General features: G+C 50.5%; 1 protein-coding gene across 1 annotated transcript; it reads right to left on the reverse strand.

Annotated features, from left to right (window-relative positions):
* Window positions 1–519: 519 nt before the first annotated feature.
* On the reverse strand, window positions 520–9,799 carry Eef1a2 (eukaryotic translation elongation factor 1 alpha 2). Its single transcript, XM_032904965.1, is given in 9 exon segments — window positions 520–875; window positions 878–943; window positions 1,608–1,842; window positions 2,616–2,872; window positions 3,947–4,097; window positions 5,550–5,846; window positions 6,403–6,582; window positions 8,022–8,240; window positions 9,526–9,799. Coding segments are annotated over 8 exon segments (1,389 nt in total). The 5' UTR covers window positions 8,166–8,240; window positions 9,526–9,799; the 3' UTR covers window positions 520–816.
* Window positions 9,800–21,238: the final 11,439 nt, after the last annotated feature.

A 21,238-nucleotide genomic window follows, 5' to 3' on the forward strand; every position in this document is an offset into this window, starting at 1 on the left:
TTCTGGGACAGGTGGATCAATCCCAGCTCACGTGACATGTCATCAGCCTCCTGACTTCTGGGGCTGGTGTTACTGCAATTTAAGAAGTGAGGATCTGGGCCAAGGGGACTAGAATAGACCTGGAGCTGGCTCAGCAGGCTGGAGTGGGAGCAAGATGGACTTCTGTGGGAATCCAGAAACCTAGGGGAAATGTGTGCCCACTCGTGGGGAGGAGCTCTCAAGTTTCACGGTTCCTTGTTGGGTTCAGTTTTGGTTCTACTCTGTCTTGCACATCCCTCCTAGGTCCTGCACATCTCACCGAGGCACCCCAAAACAGGTCATAGCCATCAAAGCCATTTGGCTTTTCCATCCTCACCTAGCTGGGGATTCCCAGCACCCACGCAGCGGGCCCCATCGCCTACCCATGAAACTTAGGAGGGCAATCGTGAGGGCCACCTGGCAGCGGTGAGAGGTGCCAGACTGAACACCTTGGACGACGGGACTTTGAGAAACAGGGCCCCAGCAGTAGGCACACACGGCTCTGGGGTCGCTCAGTTTATTGGGAAAACGGGCACTGAGCGTGGTCAGCACTGGCGCGGAAGCCTGGGGTGGGGGCGCTTTTCCTCTTGAAGAATTTCCACTGGACTTTGATGGCGAGCATCCAGTCGCTGACGTAGAGCCTCTTACAAGCGGAGGTGCAGACATACGCGCCTGGCGGGGGGGCGGGGCGGATGGGGCCGCGCCTGGGGCGGGGGGAGGGGACGGGGCCAGTGCCGGGGCGGGGCTGGGGCGCGGCGCGGCGCCGTTGGGGAGGGCCATGCCGCGGGCGCCCGCGCTTCACTTGCCGGCTTTCTGCGCCTTCTGTGCGGACTTGGTGACCTTGCCGGCGCCGCCGCCTTCTTCTCCACGTTCTTGATGACGCCCACGGCCACAGTCTGCCGCATGTCGCGCACGGCGAAGCGGCCTGTGGGGGAGAGATGCGTAAACTGCGGGGGCGCCCAGGATGCAGTACGCAGGTGCATTGGGCGACCACAGAACAGCTTAATGCCCCTTTAAGTTGTTCTGACCGCCGCAGTGGACCAGAGCCCTGTAGCCCGGAACAGCTGCAAGTACGTGGTTCTAAAGTTAGGGCAAACTAGGCCATCCTGTCGTGAGGGGCCAGGGCATGGGGGAGAAATCACTAGCCTTGCTTTTGGCTGCGGAGAAGTTCCTCAAGAGCGTTCTTCTTAATGAAAAAAGAAACATGTGTAATATGTGTGTGTGTGTGTGTGTGTGTGTGTGTGTGTGTGTGTGTGTGTGTGTGTAATGAGCACCATGTGTGTTGTGTGTATATAATGAGCACTGTGTGTGTGTGTGTGCGTGTGTGTGTGTGTGTGTAATGAGTACGTGGTGTGATGTGTGTGTAAATGAGCACTGTGTTTGATGTGGTGAGGTAATGGTATGTGTAAATGAGTACTGTGTTTGGTGTGTGTGGTGTGTGTGTGGTGTGTGTGTGTGTGTGTGTGTGTGTGTACTCAATGAAAACCTCTTACTAATTGCTGCATTTTCCTCAGTTTGCCATAGTAAAGAAACCCCTGACACCGCCCGTCAGTACCGCACTAGGTTACACCTTGGATCACCCAGCTCACCGAGGGGTGGGTACTGTGAGAAGCTCTCCACACACATGGGTTTTCCTGGGACCATCTCAACAATAGCGGCATCCCCAGACTTCAGGGACTTGGGATTGTCCTCCAGCTTCTTGCCAGAGCGACGGTCAATCTTCTCCTTTAGCTCGGCAAACTTGCAGGCGATGTGGGCTGTGTGACAGTCGATGACTGGCGAGTAGCCAGCGCTGATTTGCCCAGGGTGGTTCAGGATGATAACCTGAGAGCAGAGTTGAGGTAAGCCGTGAACAAGGTCTCTTGGGACAGGGACAGGGTCATCTCCCAATGCCCATGGTTTTGTGCAAGGAATGCCCAGGCCACAGGGACCCCACTCATACCCTAACATCTTGCTGTGCATGTAGCAGACTGTGAGGGACTCAAAAGACAGCTGCTTGAAAGGACCGTGACAGAATGGGTGCATTGTACAACCAGGACAAAATTGGGCCTCAATGATAATGCTTCTATTACATTTTGATAATGCTGTTCTAAAAATTCCTGCCCCGTGAAGAGGTGATGAAAAGGGTTCACTAAAAATAGAGAAAGAAGGAGGCCAGCAAGACGGCTTTGGGGGCAAAGGATGGTACTTGCTGCTGGGTCTCGAAGACCTGAGTTCAGTCCCTGGGAACCACAAGATGGGAGGAGAGGTTTGATTTTCTGACCTTCACGTGCGTGCACACACACACTAAATAAATAGACCTAATTTTAAAAAAAAAATTAGGAGAAGAAAGTCTACAGTGATACCCCAAGCAGTAAGCTAATAAAAGCCTTTTTGTAGATCAAATATCATGGGGGAGGACTGCCCAGAGAGGCCGCAGTCCTGCTTACCTGCTGGTGACTCTGAGTACCCATTTAGCCTTTGAGTGGCCTTGAGTGAATGGAGAGTCTTCTTCTGCAGTGCCAGGTGAAGGGCCAGCAGACATTGTTCCTTGCTACCCCCGCCCATGTCTCCCCTTCTGAGGAGGAATGCCCACATACCCTAGTGTGACCACCAACCTGAGAGGTGAACTGGGCGGCCTCCTGAGGGGGGTCAGCTTTGCTGTCCCCACAGACATTGCCCCGGCGAATGTCCTTGACAGACACGTTCTTCACGTTGAACCCGACATTGTCACCAGGCAGGGCCTCGCTGAGCGCCTCGTGGTGCATTTCCACAGACTTCACCTCCGTGGTGATGTTGACTGGCGCAAAGGTCACCACCATACCAGGACGGAGGATACCAGTCTCCACTCTGCCCACAGGTACAGTCCCAATGCCTGGGCCAAGAGAGGGCACTGTGAGGTGGCGGGCCAGAGGAGGGGTGCAGGGCAAAACATACAAGCAGAGAGCCTGAAAGTACACAGAACTCAGGACTTGCTCCTCTCTGACAGGGCCAAGGGAGACAGCCTCATGGAGCGGATAAGTAGACAGAGGGTCCCTAGACAAGCAGAGGGTGAGACAGAAGAAGGAGGGTCTCCCCTGGCCGATTCGGGGAATAAGAGTTCCCAGGATTCAAGGATAAGGGACAGGTGGCGTGTGGCCCAGCCAGGCATGGCACTGGGCTTACTTTTGCCCTCATGGGACTCCCTGAATCCTGCTGTGCCACAGTGGCTCTGCCGCTGTAGAGGCATCTGGCCATAGCACTTCTGACAAGCCTGCTCACACTGTCTGGCTATCACAGGGATACCTTGATGAGCAAGTGGCTGGGAGAGGAAGCTTCTCCTGGTAGCTTGGGTGTGGGGGGCTGGCATTATGGGATGACAGAAAAGCCAGCTGTCAGGCTCTGTGTTGGAGGAAGTGTGAGCGTGATATTCTCATTCCTCTCCCTTTGCTCATCTCATGTTTGGCTTTGGCTTCTGTTGACCCCCGTGACCTTCGTTTCTCATTCCTGGACTAGGACTGCCTCCTGTGAGACAGGCACCCTCCACCCTGCAGGTGAAGTGTAAGTCAGGTCAGCACTCCTCCCATCGTATGGCCCTAGCTTGTGGCTGAGTGCTGGAGCCGGTAGGGAGTGGGAAAGGGCTCCTCTTGAAGGCTAAATGATGGATGTGTGGGGGTGAGTGGGAAGGGCATCTGTGGAGGTGGGTGGAGGGGTCACTGGAGGTGGGTGGAGGGGTCACTGTGGAGGTGAGTGTGAGGGGTGTCTGAGTAGACAGATAGATGGGGTGGATAGATAAAACAAGAATCAGGATGGGTGAGTAAATGGATGGGGTGTAGGAGTATATGGTGTAGGGAGAAAGGCAGAGGCAGCCATCTTGGGGATTCCTTGTTGATGTCCTGGTCAAGGTTTGGGGCACAGTGCTCAAGCACCTGCAGGAAGCAGTGAGCTCCGGCACTGAACTCTCACTCACCACCAATCTTGTACACATCCTGCAGCGGCAGACGAAGGGGCTTGTCGGTGGGGCGGGTGGGGGGCAGGATTGTGTCCAGGGCTTCCAGCAGGGACACGCCGCTTGCATTTCCTTCCTTACGCTCTACCTTCCAGCCCTTGAACCATGGCATCTGGGCGGGACCAAAAGAGGAGTTGGGGGGAATAGGTTCCAGTTATCACAGAGCAACTCACCTGACCAAACCCTCAGCCTCAGATCTCCAGGACCTGCCTAAGGTGGCCTGGGAAGGGAGCCTCACTGTTCAAGCTCAGTCGCTTTCTCCTCCTCCCTTTTCTTCCTAGCCTCACAGGGACCCTGAACAAACACAGCTCAGGAAACACGGGAGGGACAAACCAACAAGCAAACGAAAACAATTTCCCCAGACTATGCTGTCATGCTCCCACCATTTACAAATGAGGCCACTCAGACTAGCCTGATTCCCTAATCCCACTGGGACCTGGTCAGTCGCAGTCCCAGACAGGGCAAGTGCCAGGGGAGTAGGGACCCAAGTCTGGCCAGTGGCCATGTCAGGGATAAAGTCCACCCTCTGCCCCAACCCCAGAAGCTCTGCTCGATACCAAGCTATCTCCAAGTTCAGTGTCTATCACCACCACCACCACAAGGGCCTCTCTGGAGGATGACTTCAAACCCCCCTGACAGAGCTCCTCACGGTCCACCTGCCACAGACGAGAAGTAAATCCACCCAAGGGGCTTGTGGCCTCCTGCCTAAGTATTCATGACCAAGTCCCAAGCACCTCAGCCTAACAGATGGCGCTCAAACTGTGGATGAGCAGACCCCCAGAGCACAATACAGCAGTAGGGCGCAGAGGGGTTTCTGCTGATCACGGGTCTCCAGGGGATCCTAAAGTCCTGATAATCATATGTGAGCAAGAGCAAGATGGAGTAACCCCTGTCTGCCTAACTCTGTCCTTATACCACCAGGCACTGGGTCCTCAGCTATCTCCAGAGAACCTGTGCTTGTACCATTTCATTCACTGTGGGCAGCTGCAAAGCTGCCTACAGCTGGGTGCCCCCTTTTCTAGGTCCCAGGCCCTCTCTGAAAAATGTCCTCTTCACCCCCAAGAAAGAGTCCCAACCCAGAGCTGCAGACCGTTTGAGCTTCAAGCTTCCACACAACCAGCCCAGACACATTCTCCATTCTTCAGGCCAACCTTTCTTGCTTCCCAGATACCACCCTACTTCAGACCTCAGGGGGGGCAGCTGAAAAGGACCATGTGGCCTTGCTGATCCTGAATGGTATTCAAACCCAGGGCAGTGGCTTGGGAGAAATAAAAACTGATTTTCCCCCATAGTGCATTCTGGGGCCCAACAGGCGGTGTCTGTAGGGATGGCATGGTGGAACCATCACTTGCCAGAAAAGGGGGTCTTATCTTCCTCTTTTGGCCTCATACGGAGGCTGAGATAGAGGACCCCAAATGCAAGTCCCTTACCAGGAGTATCCTCCATCACTAGAGTGCACACAGGAACCCTGCAAGACCAGAGGGAGCCTGGCCCACCCAGACCTGGAGCCTTGGAGCCCTGGGCTCTTGGGAAGGTCAGCACTGTCCCCACCATCTTCACTCACATTAGGTGAAGGTTCCAGCATGTTGTCACCGTGCCAGCCTGAGATGGGCACGAAGGGCACCGTGGCTGGGTTGTAGCCGATCTTCTTGATGTAGGCGCTGACCTCCTTGACAATCTCATCGTAGCGCTTCTCGCTGTAGGCTGGTTCCGTGGAGTCCATCTTGTTGACACCCACAATGAGCTGTTTCACACCCAGAGTGTAGGCCAGGAGTGCGTGTTCCCGGGTTTGCCCGTTTTTGGAGATGCCCGCCTCAAACTCGCCCACGCCCGCTGCCACGATCAGCACTGCACAGTCCGCCTATCCAACAGGTCAGACACAGTGAGCCCCTGGCCCTGCCTTTGACCTTGCCCTGCTACCCACATAATGAGACCAGGGCAGTTATTCTGGGGTTGGAGATTCGGGGTATCTACCTCAAGGGCAGCAGAGGACTCTTCCACCAGGCCCTGAGTCAAGAGGCCCAGACTGGCCATCAACTCCACTACCAGCAGGGTCTGGCCCTTGGATGAGTCATTGATCCTCTCTGGTTTGTCCTCTCTGCCTGTGATTGTCTGACTGCTTTTCTACCCACATGTCACCGTCTCTATTGTGGGCTCTCCTATAAAAATCTGTCTGTGAAGGATATGCCTACATTTCTCCCTCTGTCTGTCTGCTGACCCCAGCAGTGGTGAGGTAACCCTGTTGGCACACCATCTAGCTGACATGTAAGCTAGACTCAGTTCTTGAGGGACTCTGCCTAACGGGATGGAGATGCCATGGGCGGGGCTCTGTCAAGGCAGGAAGTACAAGAGATACTGACACCTCAGGAGAGCTGTTGGGCCCTACGTCACTGAGCTGGGTGCCCTCCTGCACGCACCTGGGATGTGCCAGTAATCATGTTCTTGATGAAGTCCCGGTGGCCTGGAGCATCAATGATGGTGATGTAGTACTTGGTGGTCTCGAACTTCCAGAGGGAGATGTCGATGGTGATGCCGCGCTCCCGCTCTGCCTTCAGCTTGTCCAGCACCCAGGCATATTTAAAGGAGCCCTTCCCCATCTGGAAGGGTAGGGGCACAACTCAGGATAGGACACAGGACTCTGGGGTCGCATCCACCTGCTATGCCTGTCCTGGCCCCAGGGAGCAACCATGAGAGGTTGACAGTTGGCTTAAAGTGCCTCTTTAAAGTGCCGATGGGACGATGGGACGATGGGATGGAGGACCTCTGTCCCATCTCTCCAGTGCTGTTCCTCAAACCCTGCTGTGCCTCACCTGAGGCCGCCCAGATCAACCAGCCCCACCCTCGCTCCCCTCCTAAATGGCTGTGGACACGCAGTCCCCCAGCAGAGGGCGTGAGTGTCTGGGAGTTGCCAAACTATCCTTGCCACCTGAGGCTAAGGCTCTACACCCAATTAGAGGTCAATTATCTCATTAGGTTTGGGGCTGTAAAAAACAAAACAAGTCTCAAGTTATTTTTTAAGGGAAATTTTAAACATGAGTAAGTTGCTCAAGGTTTTGAGAAAAGTCTGGTTCCAGCTCTTCCTGTAGTGGATGAATTCTTCTAACTCTGAGACATCTCCCCTCCCCAGTTCCACCAAAATAGGAGAAGTAGGAGTAGCCCTACCAAGAGCAAGGCTGGCTGCTTTTTGCAAACTTGTGCCAGGGTCAGACTCCTGGTGAGACTCCTACAGCCTGGACCAGAGCTGTGGTCATCGATGCTCAACTGAACATAACTCCCTACCAGAATTTCACATGACATGCTTCTGCATTCCACGGATGATGCCCAGCCACAGAACCAGACAAAACCCAGCTGGGACCTGACCCAAGTGACCTTCAAACCCTCAAATCCCTCCTACTTCCTCCCCCTAAATTCACACCCTCTAAAAGGTAAAAAGCATCAGGCCTAGACACACAGAATTGTGGCTCAAAGTCCCATATACACACTGGGGCAAGAGCTCTGCATAGATAGTTAATGTCCTCAGGCCTGCCTTAGCTCTTATGCAGGAGCCAGCCCTTCTCAGAATGAGCAGGGGTAGGGGCAGAGAAGAGAATCCAGTTACAATCACTGCTCTTTCGTAGGTCTCAACCAGGAACAGGTTAGCAAGATCCCCCCTACTCCAGGTATCATCCTAGATCAGCAACCCTCCTCAGCTTATCTGGAGAAAGTGGAGCTGGCAAGCCTGCTGCCCATCAATCAGCTATTAATAGCATCCTTGAGCCCTGGCTGTTGGAAGACAAGTGAGGGCAGCACCACATTCAGCCCAGTTTCAGCCCTGGGGAGCAAGAGGATAAGGCTTGAAGGGCCCCCTGGCACTGGCCCACCAAGGCCAAGAGTCCAGAGTCTTATAATGGATCTGGGGAGGGCACAAATTCCCCCTCCCTCAGTATGAGACAGATCTAGCAACATTCTCAGGAGACTGCTCTGTTTACCTACCCATATCCCCTGCACTGAAGGAGGTAAACTGGGCAATGAAAACACCAGGCCCCCAGGTCCTCACCTCTGCTGCCTCCTTCTCAAACTTCTCGATGGTCCGCTTGTCGATGCCGCCACATTTGTAGATGAGATGGCCTGTCGTGGTAGACTTGCCTGAGTCCACGTGGCCAATGACCACAATGTTGATGTGTGTCTTCTCCTTGCCCATTCTGCCTGAGTGAGGGACGGGCTGGCACTGTGGGGGCTCTGGCTCTGGGTTGAGGGTATTTGCTGGGCAGGAACTCTGTGGGGCCAGGGACAAGAGAAACAGGTGATTAGGGGGCCCTAAGAGAGCCCAGCAGAGATACCCACACCATTGCATTGTTTGGGAGCTCTTTTCCTGACCCAGTCTTCACCTGAGCCTGGATAGGGAAGAATGACACCCTCCACCCCCGAAGCCTTGTCCTAAATGTGTCCAGCCACATTGCATTCATAAGTCACCTGTTTCTCTACCCTATACCTTAACCCAAATGGTTCGTTAGTGTATAAGTGTTTGGAGAGTTGATTTGGAGGAAAGTTCCTTAAGGAAGGGTTAATCCTGTCTGGACATCACAGAGCAGCAGACTGAGTGAGCCCCTGGAGCAGCCAGGAGCCCTGTGATGAGTCACTGTGCCCAGCTCTACAGTGCGCTGTCCTCCCTGTCCTCGATGCCTCCCCCCCCCCCCCTTCACACACACACACACACACACACACACACACACACACACACACACACACACACACACACCAGGGATGGACACTGCCCTACCCCCATCTGCTGCCACCATGAAGAGAAGGCCAGCACTCCTCAGCCCCTCCTCAGGCAAGGGCGCCATCTTCCTCCCTCTGCCCACAGGCTAGCTGAGGAGACAGCTGGATGGTGCCCAGGCATAGGCCCAGAATAGCTCAGGCCCTCCCCACAGGCAGGGGGCAGCCATCAGGCCGAGAGGTAAGTGCCCTGTTCTAGCCAGAAGAATAAAAATCCCACCTGGCCCAGCTAAGCAAGTGCCCTCAGAGATGCCCCGACCCTCTCCCCTACCATCTGGTCCAGGCCCTGGGTCTTAGTACCTGCGCATCTTAGAGGTCAACCAAGAATCTCGGGCCTGGTGGGATGGGGGTGCATCCTAGGGTGGTAGCCACCGTAGGACGTGAATAGGGGTCCTCAGGTTTCACTACCACCACCACCACCCCCGCCCTACTCTGAAAAATCACGAACATCCTCAGAGCCCCAAACCACCATGCCAGCACCTGCAACGATCGGCCCCGCAGAACCCCGGCAAGCCCCAAGGTCACAGTGACAGCATGATGATTTCAGGAGAAACATCCCCCTCCCCAACCCCTGTCACCAAGTATACAATCACCTAAGGGACTTACTACCCGACTGCCACGGGGACCCCACCATGCCCTGTCTAGAGACACCCCCTCCCAGCCCAGAGGTGCAGCCCAGCTAGGTGCCGCATGTCCCCCTCTACCTCAGGACGGGTTCCCAGGGAGGCGAACCCTGGTTGGAAACCTAATCAAGGGTCTCAGACCGGGATGTGCGTCCTTACCCAGAGCCGAGGTCTCAGTCAGAGGGACTGGTGGCGCCGGCGCCGGCGGTTTTATCTCTCTAGGAGGGGGTCCACCTATTGACGGTGCCGGCGCAATGCACTGCGCCCCTGCAGTACGGCAATGCGGTACCGGAGGGGGGAGGCGGGCGCCGGGAGGCTGGCAGATGGGGTGCGAACGATGCGCGGACGCAGGGGCCGCGCACCCACGGACGCGGGCCGGCGTAACGAGGATCCGAGAGGACGCAGCTGCAGAGATGTACCCGAGCGAGGGAGAGAACCACCGAGCGAGAGCACAGACCAGGAGAGAAAAACAGGCAAAAGGGCGGTGCAGCGCTCAGAGGTGGGGGCAGGGAAACAGAGCCAGGAAAGGAGGGGCAGGGATGGAGAGAGGCGAAAGAAGCAGTAGAGAGAACATGGAGTAGCAGAGACGGTGGTTGCTTGAAAGCAGGGGGGAAAAAGGTACATCCAACATAAAAATGTCCCCAGGAAGATGGAACACAAAACAGGGAACCAGCAAGTAGACCCAGGAGAAGAGGCCCAAGCCCAGGTCAAGATCCCTGCAAGCCCTGATTGTGGCCATCCATTGCTGGCCCTGCTCATGGTTGAGTCCCAGTGAACATGAAGCTCAATTTCCAGAGGTTTTCCATGATGCCCTATCCCCAGGACAGGTGCTTATTTCACATAGACCCTACATGACAGGTCCTTGAGGCCATCAGCAAGTCTAGCCCAGATCCAACCTTCTTAGGAAGCTCTGGAAAGAGGCTTTTTATACCTATTCCCTTAGGTATAGGGAATTTATGAAACCCATTCTCAAAGCCAAGGCATACTCCTGATTGCATTTCTGGTCAGACGGTCTTAGCTAAGGCCACTAAGAACATCCAGAGTTCAGACCCCCCCCCCAAACTCCTTCAGGCCCCATGGGTAGGAACTAGAGAGCCCCTGAGGTTTCTAGGAAGATTAGGATATCCAAAACTGGCCTTAAGGGGGTTGTGGCCACCATGTCGTCACCAGGGACTTCTTCAGAGATGCCTATCATTTGACCCAGACATTCCTGTTTTCCAATGCTGCCACCTGTCCCTACCCACCCAATCTTTGTCATTGCAGGTAGGAAGCAGGTAGGAAGAAGGTAGGAAGCAAAGGTTCCTTGAGTATGCTGAATAACAGCAGGCCTGTGCCTATCTAGACATAGAAGGCCGGGGTCAGGGCCCAGCACCAACTACTGAGGCAGCCCCCGTGAGGGCCCTGGAGATGGGTGCCCAATTAGGGCAGCTATCAACTATGAGGAGAGAGTAAGGTGAAGCCTGAGGGTCTGTCTGGCAGAGGGCAGCCAGAGACCAGGCAGGCCTCTCGGATGACCTGGCAATTTTGAAGACTGCTGAGGCCGTCGACTGGGAGCCAGGAATTAAAAATAAATGCCGGGCAAGACATTAGCATTTACCCCGCCCACTTGTCCGACTCATCCCTCCCCAGAATGCCTTCCTTCTTACATGGAGACGACCAGGCCTGGTTTAAGATTCAGGAGGCAGAGTGGGCTCAATAAAGAGATCCATCACCCAGAATCTTTGTGACTAGCTACCAGCCCTTCAGTTTTGGAGTCTTCTTCAGATTCCCCTTCTCTAGATAGTCTCCCTCTGTGTATATCAGGGAGGCAGTGAGCAGCAAGACCCAAGGCCAGGAGTTTACCCATCTAGAGGACTGACCCTTGATGACCAGAGGTCATGTTCTGCCTGAAACACCTATACGTTGACCTAGGGGAGGCAGGCCAAAAATACCTCCCTGTCATTGGGATATACGTTGCCTTCACTGCAAATCCCTGAAGGCTTTGTCGGTATGAGAGACCCTGGGAATATGCAGAAAGCAAATCTTTAAGAGGTATCACTGTTGATCAATAACATTCTCAGCCCACTGACAGCCTTGCGGCCAGCAGTTCCAAGGAGCCACTAACCCAGCAGGGCTAAGCAATGGCCAGACACCCAGTAGCCCCAGCAGCAGAGCCTGCATGTATCTCCCAAGTTCGGTGTTGGGACTGAATCTTCAGGAAGTAGTGCTGGGATGGGACTTTCTAGGGGGGCATTGAGGTCCTGAGGGCTTCAGCCTGACCCTACCATATGCCTATGGATGGCTCTCCTGCCTCCCACCTTCCACTGTAGCACCTTGCCAGAAGTGTGGGCTTCTATCCTCTTCCACTGCATGGTTAGCATCACTTAAACATCTAAGAAGTCTGCGATACTAAACAGCAGCAGGTCCTATTAGTAGGGCCCAGGGACCCCAAAACCTACAAGGAAACTGCAAAGAAAAGCTAAGCTCAGTGCCTGAGACCACACGAGTAGGTAGCTCAAAGCATTAGAATCAAGACAGTGTAACTTCCGGACAGAAGCCTGGGTCTCACCTGTGGTCACAACCTCTACTACGCCTGTTCCTTCAGTAGCCTGCCTGCTTCTCAGTTACTGGTCACAGTGACCCTGGGAAGCTGGCAGAGGTGGGGCAGGGCAAGCAAGGAGAGGCTACAGGAAACCAGGGTTCTTCCTAGGGCAACCTGGAAGTTCAGGCTCCCTCCTCAGCCTCTCCAGGAACCCCCACCTGCTATCTTCAAGCTGTTTGGGGAGATACAGCACCACCTCTCTGGCTGGTGGGGGTTTCACAAATGTTGGAAATGAAGATCCAGCTAAAATTAACCGTTATCAAGCTGCCAGCCCTGCAAATAAACCTGCCTCCCATTGGCTGGTGGTGATGTCACTGTCAGGTTAATAATAGCTGCGGTGCCCGGCTAACCACCTGTGTGGGTGCCTTCTGTGAGCTATGGCCAGGACAGCCTCCTGGAATCAATGTCCAACAGATGTATGTCACTGGGATCAAGTGGCTTACTTATAAAGGGTCTTAGGGACAGGATTGGGGTCAGGCTTGGGACATCTTCTAGTCTGAGAGTTTCCAGAGAGATCCACCCTGATTTGAGCTGCTAGATGCATTCTGGTCTCTGAGCACAGTCCTTGGCCTTTACTAGAGCCCTTTACTGGCCATCTACCTGAGCCTGAGTCCTAGGAAGCCTCCCTTGAGATCAACTTCCAGGCAGATACCAGGAGACTAACTATGCTCCTGGGGCAGCAAATAAACTGTCTCCGTGATGAGGGGAGCTCTGGGACCTCTCCTTGACAACAATCAATACCTTCGTGACAGGAAAACACCAGATTTTAGGCTAGCCAAGACCCCAAATATACTATCCCCCAAAGCATGAGGTCTGTGCGTCTAAGGCATCCCCAGTCTGTCAGGGAGCCCACAGTCACAGAGAGCTGTTGCCATGGTGAGCAGCAGCTCACCAGGCAGTAGGCTCCTCCCTCCTTCTCTAGGGAGCCCAGCCCTACAACATCCAAGGAGCAAAGAGCTGTTCATCTCTGAAAACCAGTGAGAGTATGACAGGCACCATAGGACACAAGTAACTTTCCACCCTCTGCAGACTGGGAGGTCACACCGCAGACCAACTGCTGGGGTCAGAGCAGGGTGCTGCATCCAGTAAACACCCAGAAACAGGAGTCTTCAGGTCACAGCGCAGGGAACGGCCAACCTTAGGAGTAACTACAGTCCACGTGGTCCAGGAGAAGCCCTGGGAGGCCAGCATCCCATCAGTCACCAAGAGCCACACATGGGGACAAAGGGACACAGAGGTTGCAACATGGAGAGGGTGCAGTCCTTCAAAAAAACAAAAAAGATTTTGAAGTATGTGTATTGGGGCCCATCCGTGCATGTACGTGCAGATGAGATAGAAGCCCCTGGAGCTGGAGTTACAGATAGTTGTAAGTTACCCCATGTTAATATTAGAAATAGTCCTCCAGAAGAACAGTACATGTTCCTAACTTCTAAGCCATCTTTCTAGTCCCATACAGATCCTTTTAAAAGCAAGTGAACATACATGAATTGCACAGGGAGACCCTATTTTTTGAGTTTCCAGAGAAGAAACACTCAGATCACTCCCTTGCACCCTTCCTGGTAATAGACACATCTCAGTGGCCACCACTGTGAGGACTCCTGACACAGATTCATTTGGGGCTGTTTTTAAACAACACAAACTGGAGCCTCCAACCTGCATCCTCTGGCTCTCTTCCCTGCTCCACCACCAGCTTCCTGTCACCATAATAGACACCTGACATGAGCTACTTATAAAGCGAAAGTATCATCTGCCTACAGTTCTGGAGTTCCATGGGGAATTGGCCCCATACCAAGGCAGCACACAGTGGCAGGGATATGCCAAAGAACCAAATTTCTCACCTCCTCCTATCCAGGAAGCAAAAAGAAAGAGAGGCCCAGGTCCGTGATCCTCAAAAGCATACTCCATTAGTCCTAAAGATCTTCTCAAAGGCCTTTGTGCTAAGGAAACCACTCTCTCCCCACAGTCCCACCCTAGGGACCAGACCTTCACAAACACAAAGAACTTTGAAGGCTTCACAATTTATGCTACAATGTACATTACCATGGCTGTGAGATTCAGCCACACTGTCTCCGATTTCATTTATTTTTGTAGCTAAATACTGTTGCAGTTTTAAACTGCTACAAGCAAGCCCGTCATAAACAGGTGCACATGTATCTTGTGTGATAGTTCTGAAACAGAGTGTTAAGGACTTTGGCATATTGCCTCCTGACTCTAAATTCAATCCCTGTGATGGTGGACAGGATGTGTGTCAATATCCCCAATGGACCCAGGTAGAATATATTTTCCAGGCAACAGTGACCAGTCATGCAGCAGCTGGCAGACCTTGGTGACTGACTTCTCTCACTGCAGCACCACCCTCGCTTCTCATGTATCTGGTTTCCCTTCTCTGCACATAGAGCTTTGGGAAGTGACTCTGGGTGCTATGCCAGCCCTTGTTCAATCGACATTCAGCTAACAGACTTTCATAGACTGCTTTTCAAGATGGCAGAGCCATCCTTGTGACTCCCCCTGACTGCCTTTCAGCATTCAGTCTCCATCTTCCCCTAAGGCCTCCAAAGGACTTAGATTGAACCTGTGCTGAATATCCAGGACAAGCATTATTATAAATTCAAACCCTTCCTCAAGTAGATAAACAAACAAACCAGGAGGCCCACACATACCAGTTGGATCACTGTTGCTCAATGCCGACTGTGTTCTAGAACTTTCTATTTGACCATGTGGCAGTCTCAGCCTGGGTGACATTTCCAATGATTCACATCTTTGAGTATTTCCCTGTCTTAGGTCACAGGACCCCAAGACTGTGGGCATCTAGAATGTGAATGCAATTGGTACCTCAAGGCTCTGTTTTGTAACATGCATGACAGATGCGAAGGCACATGACTTACTAAGGGGCTTCCAGGCTGTCAGCCAACAAGAAGAGTTAAGTTTTCCTAGTGACCAGTGACACTGAACACCTTTTCTCATAATGGTGGACTGCTTGTAGATCTCTGGAGAAAAGTCTAAAGTCCTCTATCTAGTTTAAAATTCAGCTATGTATCTTTTGTGTGTCAAGTTTTGAGAGTTCCTTAGAGATTATGGGCACAAGTCCTTTGTCAGAATCGTGATTTGAGATTATTTCCTTCTAGTCTGTACTATAGTTTTTCAATGCTTTTTTTCCCAGCCTGGAGGTGTATACCCGCAGTGTCAGTGGCTCCAGGCTGACGTGAGGCTTCCAGGACGCCCAGCATCTTAAAAACTAATAGTGACAATACAAATGCAGCTTTTAACTTTGATGTAGCCTAGTGTGTCCACACTCATCTGGAATGGCGCGTTGTTTTTACTTTGGTCCTAGTCATACCGCTTGCCTGCGCTTTCCACTAACGGGCAAAGGCAAATTTTACTCTTTATGAGACAGGCATGCTTCTTTGTTTTTCTATAAGGAATGAAATCCTGACCGAATATTTGATACTACAGGACACAGTAGGCTTAGTGTTTTTTTTTAAACCTACTTTATTAAGGGTTGTCAAACCCTTTGACACCCCTTCTAGCCACCGTCCAAAGGTAGGGGAGAAAAGATGGTAAACAGGACAAGGGGAGGTGGACCTGTTTAGAAGTGGTTCCTTGGGGCGATCTTAATCTCCGTTTTTGGGACACCAGCAGTCCAGCTCCAAAGTGTCACCAAGCACGAATCAGTACTGGCAGCACAAGCCAGCAGAAATCAGCAATAGTCAGCGGGAACAACCAGAACCAGCAGGAATACCAAGAGACATTTCTCCTCCGTACGTCTCTCAGTGAAGTGAAGATCAGCGAAAAAGGGAGACCAACAAAGTTGCATGGCAAACAACACAATGGTCACTGTCTGTTGAGTCTTACTTATACTCTCTCCAAACATCACCTCTCCTGTCACCGGTCTTGCTTCAGCAAAACACCACACAAGTCTGTATCACATGACCCAACCAGAAATTTCCAGTTCAGGACAGCATCATTTTTCAGAGTGGATCAACATTTTGGTTTTATAATCTACAATGCTTTGCTCAGCATGGTGCTTCACATAAATAGACGGCACTAATGACTGAACTAATGACTAATGATTGAACCAGGCTGTTGGGATCCTACACTAATCCCAAGCTAAAATTTATCTAATTTTTTTTTATTTTTAGATTTATCTATTTATTTTATAAGAGTACTCTGTCACTATCTTCAGACACACCAGAAGAGGGCATTGGATCCCATTACAGATGGGATGTTACAGATATAGGTGTTTCCTATACTGCCCTATAGCAATGGAACGATAGCTAGGACAGTAAGCTTCTTGGATTTGTAGACTCATGTTTAGCTTTACCAGATATGAATGATTTTGTTTGCTTGGTTGGTTGGTTTTTCAAGGCAAGGTTTCTCTTTGTAGCCCTGGCTGTCCTGGAACTCGCTCTGTAGACTAGGATGGCCTCAAACTCAGAGATCTGCCTGCCTCTGCCTCTGTCTCCAGAGTACAGGGATTAGTGCACTCCCATGCCCCATATGAGTGGATTCTATTGTTGTTGTTGTTGTTTTATTTTATATGAATACATTGTAGCTGTTTTCAGACACACCAGAAGAGGGCATTGGATCCCATCACAGATGGTTATGAGCCACCATGTGGTTGCTGGGAATTGAACTCAGGACCTCTGGAAAAGCAGACAGTGCTCTTAATCTCTGAGCCATCTCTCCAGCCCATGATTTTTGTTTGTTATTGTTTTCATTTGTTCATTTCTGAGACAGAGTTTGTCTGTGTACCCTTGACTATCTTGGAATTTACTCTGTAGGCCAGGCTGGCCTCAAACTCAGAGATCCACCTGCCTCTGTATCCCAAGTGCTGGGATTAAAGGGGAGCATCAGCACACCCTGATTGACGGTGTGGCTTTCTAACTCATACCACTCAAAGGATGTAATGTGCAACAAGGTTTAAAGATAAAGCAAACTTAAAATTCAGTAAAAATGCTGGGCACTGGTGGTGCACACCTTTAATCCCAGTACTCAGGAGGCAGGGGCAGACAGATCTCTGAGTTTGAGGCTAGCCTGGTCTACAGAACAAGTGCTTGTTCAGCCAGAGCTACACAGAGAAACCCTGTCTCAAAACAACAACAAAAAATAACAGAAAAAATATAACCACAGTTGTTTGACTCGCTAAATGCTGCTCCCTTTCAAATCTCCAAAGGCAGGAGCCCAATGGGTTCACCTGTGAACCACATTCTGTGAAGTCCGAACCAAACCTCTTCTGGGACCCCTTGAATGAGACTCATAGAGAAGGCAGTGATCGATGCAAAGGCAAGAGGAGCTTTATTATTCCAGTGCGCTGGGGTCTCCTCACTTTGGGAGAGAGCTGACCCCAAGCAGACTCTAACAGGGAGTTACATACCTTTGGTAGAGGCAGATTTCAAACAATAAGGGCAGATGTTGAACGACGGTAACTAGACAGGGTACTATTGGTGGGGTGAATCGACCTTCAAACTGACTTGTGGTCAGTAGACCATCCAGGACTTTCCCAGGGGGTCGGTTGGGGAGTCCCAGGTGGCTTTGTCTGATAGTTGACTTGCAGTTGTTCCAGAATCTAAACTACTCTACTCCTCCTGGAAGGGAGATGCCTTTTTGTGCTCTGAGGTTTGTGGTGGAATTTTCCCACTGGTCTCAGATTGACCCCAACTCTGACTCTTTTCCTTCTTGCCACTGTCTTAACCAATGACCTAGGCTCACCTTGGAGGAGATAACTATCTTGCCACTATCTTGTCTAATGACCTCATCCATCAGTCATGCTCAGTGCAAATGTGTAGGGCATTCTTAACAATTTTGGTTTCTTAAAAAAAAAAAAACAAATAACCCAGAAATATAAGAATATGCTTTTGTTTTAATCCCAGGTGAGGGTAAACGGGGCTGCTTCATGGCAGCTGCCTATGATTTGCCTTGTGCTCTAGTAGAGGTGTGGTTTTGCCAGCTGCAGATGGTTTCTGCACTTGTGTGACATTTGGTATACTGGGAACTTTTCAGAGGGTCTATAAATGCCAGGGCCTCCAGAGGCAGGGTTGGTGGTTGGTGGTCATTGACAGGGGTTTCAAATAAGAAACAAGAACAAAGAAATTAGATTCAAGGATTTCTCTCTCTCCTCTCTTTCTCTCCCTCCCTCCCTTCCTCCTTCCCTCCCTCTCTCCATCCATCCTTCCTTCTTTTTCTTCTTTCTCTCCTATCTAGTGTTAGGGGATGAAACCAGAGGGGGAAAAGGTGGGGAAAAGAAGAACCCAAAAAGTAACTAAGCCCAGCTACACAAATGAAATTCATTTACAGCAGTGGTTCTCAACTTCCCTAATGCTGCAGCCCTTTAATATAGTTCCTCATGTTGTGGTGACCCCAACCAGAAAATCATTTTGGTTGCTACATCGTAACTGTAATTTTGCTTCTGCTATGAGTAGTAATGTCAATATCTGATATGTAGGATGGTCTTATGAGAACTACTGATTTACAGGGACAAGTTTGGAGGGGAAGACCAACATCTATATCCCATTGCAGTATTCCAAATAATCAATATTCTAAATATTCAAATTTAAGCCTAAAGCAAGTGAATCAAAAGAAGATTAAAGTAAACTTAAAGTTTGTTTAATGTAAAATAATATTTTAAATCAGGTATATTTTAAAAATTGCTTATAAAAATTGAAAACTTTGATGTTAACAAATATCATGTTTCAAATATTAGATATGATCATCTAAGGTGTGTTATCAAGTGATAAAGCCTTTGCTTGTTAAGGTCATAGACCCAGGACCCTGTAGAGAAGCTGTGGAAGTAGTGATAGGCAGTTCCTCGGGGAGGATGAGGAAGTTCCCAGAAAGGAGCTGGGATCCAGGTCATTCCCAAGTGGACTGAGAGACTTGTCAGAGAGAAATGTCTCAAATTACCAAAGAGAGGCATCCCTTTCCACGTGACAGAGGCAGGGTAGGGTGAGAGGAAGCTTCAAGGAACATCACTGAGGCCTTTGTAGTAAAAGCAGAAAAGCAGGAGCTCTGCAGTGACATTGAGGGAGAGGGAGAGGGAGAGGGGGGGGAGGAGGGAGAGGGAGAGGGGAGAGGGAGAGGGAGAGAGGGAGAGGGAGGGAGAGAGAAGGGGAGGAGAGAGAGAGGAGGGAGAGGGAGAGAGGAGAGGAGAGGAGAGGAGAGGAGAGGGAGAGAGGGAGAGGGAGAGGGAGAGGGAGAGAGACCAGTAGTTAGAGCAGATAGAAGAAAAACCAAACAGGAAAGATGCACTGGAAGAGGCTTTTGGAAAAGGGAGTTCCAACAGAGGGAGAGGTCTAACCAAAACATTTGTTTTAATTAAGATACTCTGGTTTTCTTTTTCCTTAAATAAAAGCCAGTATTGTTAATATTTAAAACAAATATATAAAACTTTTCATCCTATGTGAAAGCAAGGAATATATGTCAGCACTTTCTGTTCAGATTCATTGGATTCTGACTTTAACTGACTTCCTTTACAAAGCTTCCAGTACTCCTTCCTCATGTGGGGAGTCTGGTGTAAACAAACAACTAATTACAGTTACCCTTCTACAGCCCAGTCAGTTGTAGGACTGCATTTAACTTTGTGTTAACTATGTATTTAATCTTACATCACATTGATTCATGTTAACGTTGATGTAAAAGTTTTCCTCCTGTAACTTTGTCTCTTAATGCTCCCCACAAAAGCTGTTCAGTTATTGCCACCTGACTTAACGTTCTGGATCTCTGCCAACTGTTAGGTTTTCTCATGGCTCCTTGGATGGTCCCTCTTCTGAGGCACTCTAACTGCTGCTCCCCTCATCGACCATATGTCAACCTTGAAACAGTTACTGAGAGATTGGCACCTCAAACCCCTGAAAGCACTTCAGGTAACCTCTAAAGGGGGACTAATGAGCCATGGAATATCCAACTCATCCCTCCTCCTGCCACTCCGGGCATTGTTTTGGGGACTCAGAACTTAGCTAGACTGGAGCCTTCTTTGGCTCCATTAACCTCACTGTCGCACCAGCTCACAAGAGCTTGACGTCCTTCAGGGCCAGCTCAACTCCTTTACTGCAGCAGGGCTCCATGATTAAAAAGATTAGATCTAACCACTGAAATGGGATTTTGACCTCCTTAAACAATGCTGCTTCCATGCCAACAAATCCTAACTGTTTTGAGATGGTTCCTAGAGACAGGGGTCCATGAAGATTTCAACCATGGTCTCCTATACAGGGCTTCTGGTTCCCCGTAATTCTGTTTCCTCCCCTAGATTACTTCTTTTCTCATTATCCTCATAATTATGTTTTACCCTGTCTCTCAAAAATCTTACTTATTGAACTTCACCCCACACCTAAATAAAATGTTTCAGGCAAGCTCTCCCAACAACTCACCTTACAGCAGCTACACTTGTTCCCAGGGCATCTGCAAAATGACCTTTTAGATGCTGTGGAGAAACTGGCCCTCATATTTGCCAACTTTCCAGCCCCCAGGAGTAGAAAAATGTAACTAAGTGCTGTGGTGGTTTGAATAAAAATGGCCACCATAAGCACATAGGGAGTGGCACTCTTAGGGGAGGTGTGGCCTTGTTGGAGGAAGTGTATCACTGAGAGTGGGCTTTGAGGTTTCAGATGCTCAAGCCAAACCCAGTGTTTCACTGTCTCTTTCTCCTGCCCGCAGATGTAAAACTCTCAGACACCTCTCCAGCACTGTGTCTGCCTGCGTGCCCTTATGCTCCCCACCATGATGATAATGGACTAAACCTCTGAACTGTAAGCCAGTTCCAATTAAGTGCTTCCCTTTATCAGAGTTGCCATGGTCATGATGTCTCTTCATAGCAATAGAACCCTTAAGATAGAACTTGGTGCCAGGAGTTGGGTATTGCTGTAATAGGCCTGACTATGTGGCTTCTTCTTGGCAGAATGGAGACTTTTGAACTTTGGATTAGAAAATCAGATGAATCCTTTAATCTGGGCTTGACGGGCCATACTAGAAGGAACACGGAAGACATTGGTGTTGAAGGTGATTTGAACTGTAGGATCCCAGATCAAGAGGTTTCAGAGGAGAAGAATATATGTATGTAGCCTAGAGACTTTTCTTGATATTTTGAAGAGTGTCGCTGCTTCTACCCTGGTCTATAAAACCTGCCTGAGGCTAAATTGAAGAGTTATGGATTGACAACTTCGGGAGAGGACATTCCCATTAGCACTGGCTGTGTCGTGTGGCTATTAGTGGCCAGTCTTATGCAGATCTATAATGAAAAGGAGCAAGATGAGCGAGGAGACATACAAAATGTTGGCATGCTTGGTGGAGAAAAGGAAC

The sequence above is a fragment of the Rattus rattus genome, chromosome 5 (genome assembly GCF_011064425.1).
Source record: "Rattus rattus isolate New Zealand chromosome 5, Rrattus_CSIRO_v1, whole genome shotgun sequence".
Classification (NCBI taxonomy): Eukaryota; Metazoa; Chordata; class Mammalia; order Rodentia; family Muridae; genus Rattus; species Rattus rattus.